Consider the following 13017-nt stretch of genomic DNA (forward strand, 5'->3'; position numbering starts at 1 on the left):
CAGGCTTTGGCGGGCATATCAACTGCCTTGTTTGCGTCACCTGGCTCCTCCCTACGGAACCTGAGTCTGTTGCCAAAGAATCACAAAAGGATCCATCCTGGAGATCTCTCTGCGTACTCCAGAGCTCCGTTCGCCCGTCCCCTCTCCGACGAGCTCAGGTCCAGCAGGAGCGCATGCGTAGGGATATCATCGGCTAATTCACGAGTACTAACTGAACTGAGCGCGTGGTAACGGGGGCTAAGCGGCTCCGTTACAGTTAGCCGTGTGAGAGTCCTTCCTTCACAGGGTGTTTTCCCAGTACGCCCGGCCAGCAAGCACATCGCAGGCTTATCGCACTTTGGTCACCTCAAAGCGGCATCTTCACCTGTTGTTCGAACTTGTTTGTCAGGCGGTCTTAACCGCCTTTCCCGTGTGCTTGTGTCGCCATCGCACTGTCTGCGCTGAATCGGACGGGTAGCGCCACTTTCGAGATCGGCGAACGGGATTATCTCCAGAATCTGCGACGAGTGCCTTCTCCACTGTGTTCCTTGGCATAACTACCCTTCTACTGGCGCGGTGGCGCAGGAAGTTGCTGCGGTTTCCCTAGTAGAGTCCAGGACCGCTTCTGTTTCTCCCGTGATAGGGCTGCCCGGCTTTGTTGCTGCCGCGCTCCTCACTTCTTTTTTCACGTTGACAGTTTCATGCTTTTACGGGTCCCTGAAAAAGTCAGTCCCAGTGGTTGGTCACTTCGTTCTCCCCGGTCGACAACTCTTGGGTTCATACTGAGACGCTGTGTCCGACGTCCTCGCCGGTCTCTTTGGCCGTGTAGTTAGCTCCAGGAGCCGGCTGCCTCGTCCTCAGTTGGTGTCTCTTAGTTTGGCCCCCGGGGTCAGCCCTGTTTTTGGATGATCGGTTGCTGCCTCCGTTTTTCGATCGCATGACTTTTCTGAACTTGAGTGGTTGGCAAAGCGTTTTTCCTTTCGTGGTGGTTCGTGGAGTTTGCTTCTTCCGGTGTGCTCGCGCCTCTGGGGCTTGCCAGCGAAGTTCAATGGCACTCGTGTCACGCGCTCAGCAGTCTGGTTTATCGACACGCTTGCAGAACTCTTCACCTAGCTATAGTTCGGCCTAGTCTGTCCCGTCCGCTCCAGCCTTCAAGTTTTGGAAGGGGGGGAACTGGGCAATGAGCCTTGGTACATCGCCGGTTTTCTTCAAGCCGAGAGGCCGTTGCCTCTTGCCCATACCTCAGACAACTGGAGTGAGTGCGGTCATCTGACGCGGGCGAGTCCGTATTGTTGCCTTCCCAAGGAGACTTGATGTTGGTTATTTCAGTGTAAGTGAGGTTCTCATCTGTGCTGCATGAGTTTTTTCTATCGCTTGTGGACAGGATGAATGAATTGGTGCTTCCAGGCACGGGGGCGTTTGCCTCCCCTAAGAAGGGGACAGCAGCATCTGGGTCCTCGGGTAAAGAGGGCCCGACGTCAATGCCTGCACTTTGGGTAGCACCGCATTCGCTCCGATTCTATATCTGCCGTTTCGTGACATTTGGATTGTATTTCGTATTCTGTATTTATACCATGTGTCTCTGTTCGGTAATGTCAGATTCTTTCTTCGACCCGAAGACTCAGAAGAGCCTTCCTGATCGCATTCATGACCAATTACTCAATTCTCGTCCACTTTCCTTTGCAACTCCATTCATTGTTGATGTTGTGACGGTTGGGCTGTTAGTTGTGACGATCTTTCGGCATATGTTATTTATCAAAATGCCTCTGAATCTGGCAATAGGAGTAAGGTTTCTTTTCCTCTTAGGATGTCTTTATCTTCTTCGGGGACTTGCGATCGTTATCACCACACTTCCTCCTTCTACTCGGCACTGCGTGCCCATGCCTGTCACCTCTGTAAGTTCTTTCTTTTACCAGGGTTTCTTGCAAGCTATTTCAAAGAGAAGCGAGTGTACAGGCATGATTATCTCCGGCCATTCCACGATGACATGCTGTTGTCTGGCTCTTTGGCTTCTGTATGGAAACGCGAACAGAGAGGACAGAGACACAGAGAATGTCCCTTTCTACATGATTCTCCGTTTCATTCTCTCTCTTTTACGACGTATGAGTAATGTCCTAAGAAGAAAGGGTGCGTCCTCTTCTTCCTCGTCTTCTCGAAGAAGGCAACTCCAGTATGCAGGGCTCAAATCTGACTGTTCTTCAGACTTAGAGGGGACAGGTTCTCTCGGCGAAGGGACGGGAGTAGCAGTGGGAGAAGAGGAATGTGAAGAAGTTGAGAATGAAGACCAAGTGTATGATAGACGGAAAACACTATGGGGCACCATACTCCGGTTGAATATTCTACGTAATACATGCCTCGTCGTTGGCCTAGTGAACCTTTGGTTGATTATTGTCTCCTTCAATCATTATACGATTGACGTCTTCATGGCGATCAACTTCACCTTCGGGGCTTGGTGTATCTATCATTGCCTCTTCTCTCTTATCTGGGCTGAAAAAGAAAGAGAAAGTTCTCGACAAAAGATTGCTTTACTCCATGCCGAAGAGGCTCCAGCTGTAGATGACGACTCGATTTCTGAAGCTTCCACATCGGCAACGACTGAGAGTGGGGTGACCACACTTTCTGCAGCAGGAGAGAAGAAAGTCTTGAATACAGAGGCCGCTGGACTAGTTGCCAAAGGAGAGGCGGCTCTTTCCGGGTCCAGTCATACCAACGATCATAGCAATACTTCGGGGTTCTCACTTATGCGGTTCCCTATCATACGTGCGGGGGCGCGCGTCATTCGGTTCATTGAGGGACTTTGAGAGAAGCAACACTCGGAAGAAGAAGAAGAGGAACACCAGGGTGTAATACTCTCTGTTGGTCTGTAAGTATGTTCTTCTCATCTTCAATCGCGGATATGTGGGTCTATACGTCTGTATGTGCATTATGACACATGCTAATTCCCAGGGGACGCGGAGCCGTCTCTCAAGAGTTCTCCCTTGTCTCCGGATAACTTTAGGGTTAACTGAAATGAGTAACAGGTCTAGGCTGTCTAGTCTTGAGTTGATAATCTGTCTGCACCGTGTGTTTTCTGTTAATGAGCGTATCTATCTATATTACGAATGGATGTAAGTATTCAAGACTTCGTCTTTTCCTAGGTAGGAGGTAGATAGGTAGGTGGCCCTGTGACATGTAGGTTTTGCATGTGGCATTTGCATGTGTCCGTATATTCATTCATCGACATCATCCTTTTGTGCCTGTTTGTCGACCGCGAGAAACGCACGTAACGTACACGATTCGTACTTGAACACCTCTATACCAAGCAGCAGGGGGGTGACGTCCGTGACAGTAGGAGTACACGAAACATGCCTCCTTGTGTTGTTCTCCCTGTTTGAGTTGAGGGTAAATTCTCACGGTAAGTAGAATTGCCACCTATGATGGAATATACATGGTGATATCGTGCACTCCAATGAAGCGTTAACAACAACTCATCAAGCGATATCTTGTCTGTCCTCGTCGCCGTGATGTTGCAGCCAGTAGTATCTTTCCTAGGTGACGAGCCTTCGTTTGATGGTGCGCTCCCGCATTGTACATGTGCGAAAGGGACTACCTGAGAATACGTGCACCCGCTCGGGGACTCAGACAGGACAAAACAACTGTCTTCTCACACGGATTATAGATCAGCTTCGCGTTGGTCTTTTCGGAGCGTGTATGCGTGACGAGAACACAGTGCATCCTTAACAAGGTGAAGCAGGGTAGGGAGCTCAGGGGATGCTTACAGAGGGAGGTAAAAGCTACCGCGTCAAGAGGGCCGGGCCTGGTGACAAGCTATGACACTCGGACGAGTGAATCTGCGGTTGAGATTCAAGCCTTGCGACTACATCGAGGGGTGCGTATTTTCGCATACAGACGCAGCAGCGGGGGTGTAAAGCCTACAGAAATGGACACATTGGGAGGAAGAGATTGATGAGCTCTGTGTCCTGACAATTCATGTGTTCCGAAGAGGATACGTGCGACTCTTCTGTACCAGAGTGGCGACTCGCCGACTTGTAGGGCGCATTTGTAATTGGCTTCGCTAGTTTCGTACATTACTGGGTACCCGTTCCGTTGTAAGCAATCATTCGGGCTCTCAACAGGTACTCAGGCGGGCCAGCTAGCCTCTTTTTCTTAGCATTCACTGCGCTTTCTGGACAGCAGTCTGTCGCATATTCTCGCTGGAAAAATGTTAGGAGTAATGTGTCATATAGCAGACGGCGATCCAGCCGTTAGGAGGTGCCCCTTCTATGTCCACTCATTTGGAAGACACAAAAAAAAGCCGCCGGGGTCGTTACTTGCTAAGAGGTCTCTGCGTCTGGAAGGAAGACGTTGCTCGTTAACCGAATCTCTCAAGCGATTCGCGTGCTTACCAAATACCTCCATGTCTAGAGGTCCCCGGGGCTTTTACCTGTAAAGGGGTTCCTCCGTCGGAAACAGAAAGGCTGTTCCCGTCGTTACTCGGATCTCTGCAGCTACTTTCGTAGTGACCTGCTATACAAATTCATCCTTGTAAAAAGCTTAGACTAGTAAGGCTGAGAAGGCCGAAGACACCTACCTCAAGGAGTGATTTCTGCGGGACTGACCCCGAATTGTCAGACGTTGTCAACCCTGTCTACATGTCTTCAGTTTCAACAGGCACTGAGGTTAGGAGAGAGCCAGGGTGGTGTGATGCACCAGCTTTACGCGGATACTCCGGAGATTTACGTAACTCTGACTGCTCAGGTGTAGCTTGCTTTTCCCGTCTGGGAAGGTGTTTGAATGGCAGCGGGCTCACAGAGAAGAGCCTGCAGAGGTTATAGGGACGAAGGTTCCGGTCCGCACACCGTGGTGAAGTTCAACTGCTGGTGACACCTACCTGCACGTTCCGTGTTGGTCAGGGCTCTCGGGGTTTCCAAGATAGCCTTGATTCGCGACACTTCCTCAACGCGTGCCACCTAACTGAGTTCAAACACCAAGCCACCAATATCATCTGACTATTCACCTCACGTTGGCTGTACGGACCGCAGCTCCTCTCCGGATCAAGGTTTCATGTGAAACTGACAACCCTTTCGCCGCCTACCTACCCGGTTGGAAACCACCCTGCAGTAAACGCCACCACTATCGAAGAGCCTGGCAGCCTTTCACTTGGCCTCGTGCAACAAAGATAGCTCCCAGGGCAGCACGGGACTGTGGCACTGACTGCGTAGTTCTGTCAGGGGGTGAGGGTTACGTGTCCGTACTGCATTTGGTGACTCCGCTAAAGCAGACAGATTGCGTGACGCTGCGCATCCCCCCCCCCTTTCCTTTGAGAGTGCCTGCTACTATAGCAGGCAAAAAACGATGCCGCCACAATGTACAGCCTGTGCCGTCATCACACCTCAACGATCGTACTGTTCGCTTCGGCATCTCAGAAATCTTTCTGCTTTTTTTTTTCCGTAGCTAACCCCCGATCCAGCATGCAGACGTTCCAGAGTGGACAGCAAGTCGCCACGCTATTTTTCTCGGAGATGCTCCTGCACACTGCGTCTGTGTAACAACACAGCTCAAGGCTTGAGCAATGCGCGTCTACGTAAAAGCTGTTGAGCTGAACACATAGATGATGAGGAAGTTTTGGAAGCGATAGAACATCTCCGTACAGGGAAAAGCCAGTTAAAAAAGATACATTTCAGAAGATGTTTTGACATGCACCACAATCACAATAGCACGGCCCACGTGAAAGGACAGGTGCATGTTCGGAGTCGGCGTTTCACGTCGATAATGACTACGATAACTCAACAGACAAGAGAAGTTTGAATCCTGGTTTCCCTGCTCCATACGAGTCGATGGTTTTCCGGTCCTGTAATAGCAACAGAAGAAAGGATGCTAGAGAATTGCGCAAGTTCGATGAAAGAAAAACTCTTCGAGAAGCAACTCCCTGTCTTTACTTCACGATGGGGCGCACTCACCACCTTGCACGGCGGCCCGGAGTGCTGATGCCCTCAGACTACCTAGATTGAGAGGACGCACTACTCCTGAACCCGCCAGCATGATGGTGCCTACCCGACATGCATAATATCTCGAATGTGCACGTGCGCTTCCACAATGGCTGTTGCTAATTCCTACTTCAGGTATGCAGAAGATCGACGCAGCTAGAGAGATTCAAAGCGAACGAGAGAAGAAAGTTACCTCCGCACATGCACAAAGAAAGTAGAACACTTGTAGTGCCCGGGCGCCAGAGTCACAAACTCTGCGCCCCTTTCAAAGCGACAAAGGTCTCACTTTATATTGACAGAAGGCTAGCCGAACGTAGTCATACGAAGTAGACCCTGGCTCAGGATCCCGCATAACACAGTGCATGCATACAGGCGCTTTCTACTACTGGTCAGCTTGCGTCCGGAGCGTCAAGGGGGACTTCGTGTGTATGTGAACATGTGACGATTCCTTATCCGTAGAAATAGCCGTGAGTCGGTGAGTCTCCTTCTATGCTGAGCTGATGCTGTACTACATCGAAAGAGCCCACATGACCCACAAAGAGGCTTCTATAAGAGTCTGGAGAGCCGAAGCATCTCTTCGCTGTTTGAGAGGGGTACGGAGTGTACACGCACCACCCAGAGAGGAGGATGCATCAAGCAAGAATCAACTTTGTACAACAACTCACCGACAATTTCGAGCCGGTTGCCTCGTCTTTGAGTATGAGTTTATCAGCCGTGATGCCCGGCCCTAAGTCTGCCTCTGCAAGTGACTGTTTCAAAGCTCGAACCGTCATCTTTTCATCAACTTCAACCTCGAGTTCTTGTTCTTCCAAACCACCTCCCGCAACACACACAATTGTCAAGGAGATACCCTTGCCTCCGGTCGTAACCTCCGGCTCTGTTCGAGCACGTTTCGCTGGTGGGGGAGCGGCCGCCCCTATCGAGGACGACGTACCTTTCCCCCCGCCCGCTGCTGCTGTAGTGGTCTTGCCGGTCGACTCTGAAGTTGCCGGTCCAGGTACTGTGCCTTCAGGTACAAGTGCGGTGACGACTTTGTCTTCGACAACCTGATGAGAATGACCAGCGAACAGATCGCGCGCTATGCAGTCTTTACCCATCACTGGATGTCTTCGCACACGATCACTTGGTCAACAGATGGTTTTGTTTTCGATGAACAACGACGCAAGGAACAAAAAATCTATGTATGTATGTATGTATGTGCACACTTGTGTCAAAAGCCCTGATAGATGTACAGTAGTGATTCATAAGAAAACACGCTTTCAGAAGTAGAAGATGGAATACATATGAAGCGAAGGCCTACACAGGGAGAACATATATGAGGGGTACGTACTAACAGGAAATTCAACACATATGGACCGAGTATCAAAGCAAGAATACAGGGGTGCTCGGTACATGTGAACCGTGAAATGAAGTCACGTCAACGTACCACCTGTTCATCAACCGATCCAAAGAGATCCGGACGCTTCGACACAAAAAGCGCCAAGTTGCCTTCGACATCCTCCATGGGAGCAAAAGCGGACTCGGCTTTTGCTTTTTCCAGGAATCTTTCCTTTTGCTCTCTGGAAAACCAAGGGGAGGATACACCACGAAAGAAAGACATTCGCGTTAGTAGTAGCCGTATTGGTAGACAGGATAAGCGCCGCACTCATGAATTCCTTCTCTCTGTACATACAGCACATCTTTCTGTTCGTAAAAGAAAAGAGAGAGTGGTGGAAACAACCGAACGTAGCCACTGATAACTACTGCGTGCTCGCCAATGCTTTCCGCCCAGGAAGACATATCTCCATTTGAAAGCGGAAGACAAGGGGGGGAGGATCTCACGGTGTTCCGCGTACACGAGAGCAAGTCATTCATCTAGTGGACACGGCCACGGAGAGACCGGTAGTATCAAGAGCTTCCCGCTAACCACGTGAAATGACACGAGAGAACAACTCTGAAGGCTCAGCACAAGTTCACTTAAGTGTAGGAGAATTGAACAAGCTGCTCTCACAACTGAAGCTGATAGGAGCGACTAGAGAACATTCTACGAGATGAGAGACTGTATGTACTCCTCTCGTGTACATGCAACGCGGCAAAACGTAGCCACACCACACCACATACACAGCAGTTTTCTTTATCTGTGTCATTGCAGTTTCCCTCTCTTGAAACAACTTTCCAAGCCCCTACAACAGACCCGGTAGCTGTCTATGACAGAGAGTGCAGTACGCATAGATACATCGCAGCAGCCATGCCCAGCTAGAGGCGCCCCCCGTGTCCTGCTCTGAGAACCGTTTCTGAGGCCGTCTTTCCGTACTTCCACTTGGGATCCAGAAGCAGAACGCGCAAATGGTTTGACATCTGTTCGGCAGGAACGAGTTGTCCTGTGATCGGACACTTCTGGAGGCCCTTCTGAGACTGAGCCTCCGTCGCAGCGACCCCGGCGCGCTTGCGGGGTTGACGGACGTAGTCCTTGACAACGCGAACCGAAGACTACAGAATGAGCCGACACGAAGACAACAAAGGCGAGGGAGAAATACAACAACTCTCCAACTGTGTGCGTACGCGATAACGGAGTACTCTGTGTTCCTCCTGCTGTCACAAACAGCAGTTTACACGTCTTTCAGCAGAGATATTCTTTGAAGGGCAACACACAAGAGCTACCAAGCTTCGATATACTCGCGTGTATAAAGGGGATGCACGGCCTATGAGGGAAGTCAGAAATTCCATTGTATACACCCACTGAAAGATCATCGTTCTGCCGGGTCCTACATCGGAGGGGAGCATAGAAGGCGTCTAGATACAGCAAGGTAAAAGCGCTGATGGACTGCGACCCGAAGCTTCACGATAAGGTGCCCCCATACTGCTTTTTCGCGGAGATCTATAAACGGGACCAAAGGCAGCTAGGACGAGATGAGAAAAAGAGACACTGGCACCTACCTTGGGAGCTGGAGCCGGGACGGAAGGGACAACAGAAGATTCTTCTTCTTCCTCTTCCTCTTCTTCGGCATCGGAGACAACTCCCTTTTCTTCCTCTTGTGCTTTCTTATCGCCTTTCTCCTGCGTAGACGGAGCGGGGGCTGTCTCTGTCTCCTCTGAGGGTTTGGCGGGGGGAGGCGAAGGAGCGGGTTCCTCTTCGGTCTCCATTTCCTCCTCCTCATCAACACCCTCGGCGGCATCTGCCGCCTCCCTGATAAGAGCGGCGATACTAGGGCCAGGCTTCGGAACCCCCCCCTCTGGTTCTTCCTCTTCGATGACGCCGAGAGTTTCAGGAGGGGGGCGCTTGGCTGTTGAGGAGAAATCGACCGGTGCGGCTAAAGGTAGCAAATCATCTTCTTCTGTGAAATCGATCGTTTCTACAATGAAGAAGTCATGCCAGTCGATGGCCTGCATTTGTGATCTTTCTGCCGCATTCTTTTCCTCCTTTTCTTTTTTCTTCTTCTCCTGATCCAACTCCCAAGCAAATCGCTTCACACAACGACTCAGAGCGTTCTGTGTCGAGGCGCCAATCTCTCTTACCTTGGTCATCTGTTCTGGGGGAGGGAGAAGGCATTTCGTGTATGCATCGACAAGATTCGTGAAGTACTGAAAGAGTGCATGAGTCGGCTTCAAAAATTCGAACTGAGGGTTTTGCCTCTCTCGTTGTGCTAGTCCAGAAAGAAACCGCTGCCCATTCCGAGCGACAAACTGAGCGGTTGTCTGAATAATATCAATATCAATAGGTGCAATATAAGGCTGAGGAACTGAGTAAACATCTGGTGGAGGCGGTTCGATCTTCTTACGAGCCTCCTCACCGTACTGAGTAAGCATAAGAACACGCTCCCTCTTCTTCCTCTCTTCTTCTTCTTTCTGGCGCATATCCAATATCGCTTGCGGGACTTGAGGCTTTGGAGCCTCCTCGCCCGTCTGAAACTCACGAACCTTCAACTGATAATACGCATTATACGGATTGCTAGGAAAGAGAAACGCGAACCTTTGATTGTTCTGCTCCCGTCTGACACGCTGCTCAAACTCCACACCATTCTTCGCAACAAACTGTGCAGTCTTCTCGATGATACCTCGCAAATCCGGAGGCGGGAACACAATAGAAGATGGATTGATTGTTCCCCCACGAGCGGGGGCAGCTGTCGTGTTTGCTGCCTTTGGATCAGCTCCTCCAACCGAGGGAGGGGGGCCTGGTGTGCCCGGCGGAGGTAGCACTGCAGTGCTCATGATGACAGGGACCGCGCTACTGCGTTAACTGCACGTTCTTTGAGAGGAACGCACAGGAACCTGTGCCCTTAGAACCACCGCTGGGAGCACCGGGAAAGAGTTTCCAGTATAGGGTCACTTTTTCCTCAGATCGAAGACGACGGAAGGTGGTAAGAAAGAAAGCGACCCCAAAACCCCCCCAACAGCAGAACAGACACGAACAGGACTAAGGAATCCAAGGGACAGGCAGTCGAGAGAAGGAGAAAGAGGTAACACTAAGCTGGATGAGGGGAATCAGACGGGACGACACCGGACGAAGCAGGGGTTCATAAAGGTCGTAGAGATACAGAGCAAAGAAGATAGAACGTTGGGGCGTGGCTGACTCGGAGGACGAGGTAAGAATCGATCAAGCTGGAATGTTGCAGAGGCAGACGAGAAGGAACGGCGGAACACTGCGCTCCGCGCACTGAGAAGTGCGAACGCCGTGGCAGAAACGGCTTCCGGACCATAGAACGTGGTCAACACGTTGTTCTCACAGCGGATACTGCAGAGCCTGAAGGGGGATGGAGAACCCACGGCTGGGGCACATGCGCGAGAAAGCCGTCTCCGGAACAGAAGGCACCACCGTGAGTGAATCATAAACCTTCAAGGCAAGAAGCGTAGCGAAATGGGTGGAACAAACCATGGGTAATTGTCTCTGACGTGGGGTTGCAACGCGATACGGAGACTCCGGGAGATATGGTATCGTCTTCAGGGGCGCATGCAACACATATAAAAACCCCAGTCGTGGAGCCAAACAACGCGGACGAGGTCACTCTAAAAGAAAAAAACAGACGAGAAACCTGACGTCATCTCTCGAGCACCGGAACCAGCAGAAGAGCTCACCCCTTCTAACGAGTAGTGCTTCACGCTAGCAAATAGTAGTCTCACGGGAGAACTCAGAAGTGGGCAAACACCGTTTTGAAGTCGTTGCGGGAGTTAGAATGACTCTGGAAAAGGTAGAAGATGCATGGGAGCTGCAAGGAAGGCAGATCGCAAGAGATCTCCGTGAATTGCATGCGACACCAGCGCTGCGTGCCAGATGGTCTTCGCCAGCTTCGGGGGAAGGTCCTGCTACTACAAACTTCTTTCTACGAGGTTCAACAATGAATGATTACAGGGCTGTGCTGACAAGACAGGATTGAGGATCTGATTCTCTGTACATCTGCCTCCGATTGACTTCGGAGTCAGGATTTGTCGGGATTCCCGCCGACCAGTGACCTCTCCCCAAACCGCTACAATTCATGGTACTCCAGAGATGGGCCCACGGTCCGTCTTTCTCCCGGAAGTAAGACCCAACAGCAAAAACAGATTAAGAAATGTCTCTAAACTACCATGAATTGTAGTGGTTTGGGGAGAGGTCACTGGCCGATGGGAATGGGAATCTCGAGCCGGAACTGCTGTTGGCCATGCGCCTGCACGGTGTTACGCGATCAGGTTTAGTTCGGACGCAATGTCTCACCGCAGGACGGCTCAGCATCTTGCTCATCACGGAAGTGTCGCGCTGAAGTCCATAAGATCACCGGGAGGGTGTTAGTGCTGCGCCTTGGGCGAGTGCGCATCTAGCCTGCTCTTGCAAGTGCCCACGAAGACGACTTCTGCGGCCTAGGTAGTCGGCGAACAGCTCTGTGAAATGTGTCGTGCATCTTCCCTGTGCCCAAAAGTACTCGATGTGGCGGCAGACACTTCGGTGTGATCAGTGACTGGGAGCAAGCCACGGCCGTACGCACGGTGAGCACCCTGCTCTGAAGTCTGCCGTAAAGCCGCGTTAGCAGCTCTCGGGTCTTGCGGCCGTCACATGTGTTTTCTTCGGCAATACAATTGCTCCGAAGTGTTTTGCAGTCCCGGGGCTACCATTTCGCAGAGTACGTAAGGCTCGATGCCCAAGAGTCTTGAAAAACTTGTGATGGAAGGCATGAAAGCTGTCAATTACGGAAGTGCACGAGAATAGTACAGTAAGCCCAGTACTGAGACGGTCATTACTTCTTGACTCACTCCAGTATGGACCATGCCGCTCCCTCTAATGCACTGCAGCGAGTGTCAGAAGATTCAATCGTTCCCGGGGTTTCCACCTGAACGAGCTGTGAATTGCTAAACTGTACAAGGCGACGTATACGGTCAATCAGAAGTCATCGTCCTCTTCATTCACACTGCCCACGCCCTCCAGCTCAAATTCCATCGACTGGCCGTGCTCAACGGACACGCGGAATCTCGAGCGGTACCGCGATGGTCGGGAAGGCCTGAAAAGCCGAACGCACAGGCACTTTTTACGAATTACCATGCAGACGTTTTTAACCTGCAGGTTCCTGCCTCACCGGGTGCCTGCTAGAAGAGACGATCTTTTTCCTCTACAGTCCACAGCACAACGAGCACGATGTCGCGGGCGCCATGTTGGATGTGTTCGTGTCTGCGTCACTGTGGCAAGTCAGGCTGTTCTGCTTCATAGAACGGACCGGAAACCATGACCGCCGGGCATCTCAGAAAAGCAGTTCTGGTAACTGGGAGTGCCCTTCAAGGTATAGACCGGGCTCACAAGGTGCAGCCAAGGAGATGAAGGCTTTTCATCGGCGTGCCGGTTCATGGGGCGCGGCTGGTGTGTCCCAATCACGAGATGGTCGTACCGGAAGGTAACTGTGATCAACTGGCCGTCTCCTGTTCTCTGTAGGACATTTGACCGGCCGACTGACTGCTGTGCGCAGGGAACGCCGTTTAGAATCCCGCGTGGGACATCGAAGTGGAAGGCAGTGGGGTCGTCAACCAACTTCTCGGAATTGGTCTAAGCGAGGCCAGAAGAAAACACACAGAATAGCCCGCCATAAGACAAACATGCTAACGTGCCCACAGGCCGGCTTGTAACGCGCTGCAG

The 13017-nt window shown here is 51.4% G+C and overlaps 2 protein-coding genes across 2 annotated transcripts; one reads left to right on the forward strand and one right to left on the reverse strand.

Moving 5' to 3' along the window:
• Nucleotides 1-79: 79 nt before the first annotated feature.
• Nucleotides 80-3566, forward strand: CSUI_000943 (pap2 family carboxy-terminal protein). Its single transcript, XM_068061149.1, has one exon. The coding sequence runs from the start codon at nt 1365-1367 to the stop codon at nt 2778-2780; it is 1416 nt and encodes a 471-aa protein (XP_067926875.1). The 5' UTR covers nt 80-1364; the 3' UTR covers nt 2781-3566.
• Nucleotides 3567-5554: 1988 nt separating this feature from the next.
• CSUI_000944 (surp module domain-containing protein) lies at nt 5555-11096 on the reverse strand. Its single transcript, XM_068061150.1, has 5 exons — nt 8862-11096; nt 8239-8414; nt 7372-7504; nt 6611-6991; nt 5555-5809 (listed from the first exon to the last, which is right to left on the reverse strand). The coding sequence occupies exons 1-5, from the start codon at nt 10131-10133 to the stop codon at nt 5735-5737; spliced, it is 2037 nt and encodes a 678-aa protein (XP_067926876.1). The 5' UTR covers nt 10134-11096; the 3' UTR covers nt 5555-5734.
• Nucleotides 11097-13017: the final 1921 nt, after the last annotated feature.

Source organism: Cystoisospora suis (genome assembly GCF_002600585.1).
Source record: "Cystoisospora suis strain Wien I chromosome Unknown contig_374, whole genome shotgun sequence".
NCBI lineage: Eukaryota > Apicomplexa > Conoidasida > Eucoccidiorida > Sarcocystidae > Cystoisospora > Cystoisospora suis.

What these genes read in the sequence shown, in the direction of transcription:
- CSUI_000944 (XM_068061150.1), bottom strand. Translation starts at nt 10,133, where the DNA reads ATGAGCACTGCAGTGCTACCTCCGCCGGGCACACCAGGCCCCCCTCCC. An exon ending in TCCCGGCTCCAGCTCCCAAG is followed by an intron (nt 8,415 to 8,861) that starts GTAGGTGCCAGT and finishes CTCATTCTGTAG; the next exon opens with TCTTCGGTTCGCGTTGTCAA. An exon ending in CAACCGGCTCGAAATTGTCG is followed by an intron (nt 5,810 to 6,610) that starts GTGAGTTGTTGT and finishes TTGCTATTACAG; the next exon opens with GACCGGAAAACCATCGACTC.
- CSUI_000943 (XM_068061149.1), top strand. Translation starts at nt 1,365, where the DNA reads ATGAATGAATTGGTGCTTCCAGGCACGGGGGCGTTTGCCTCCCCTAAG.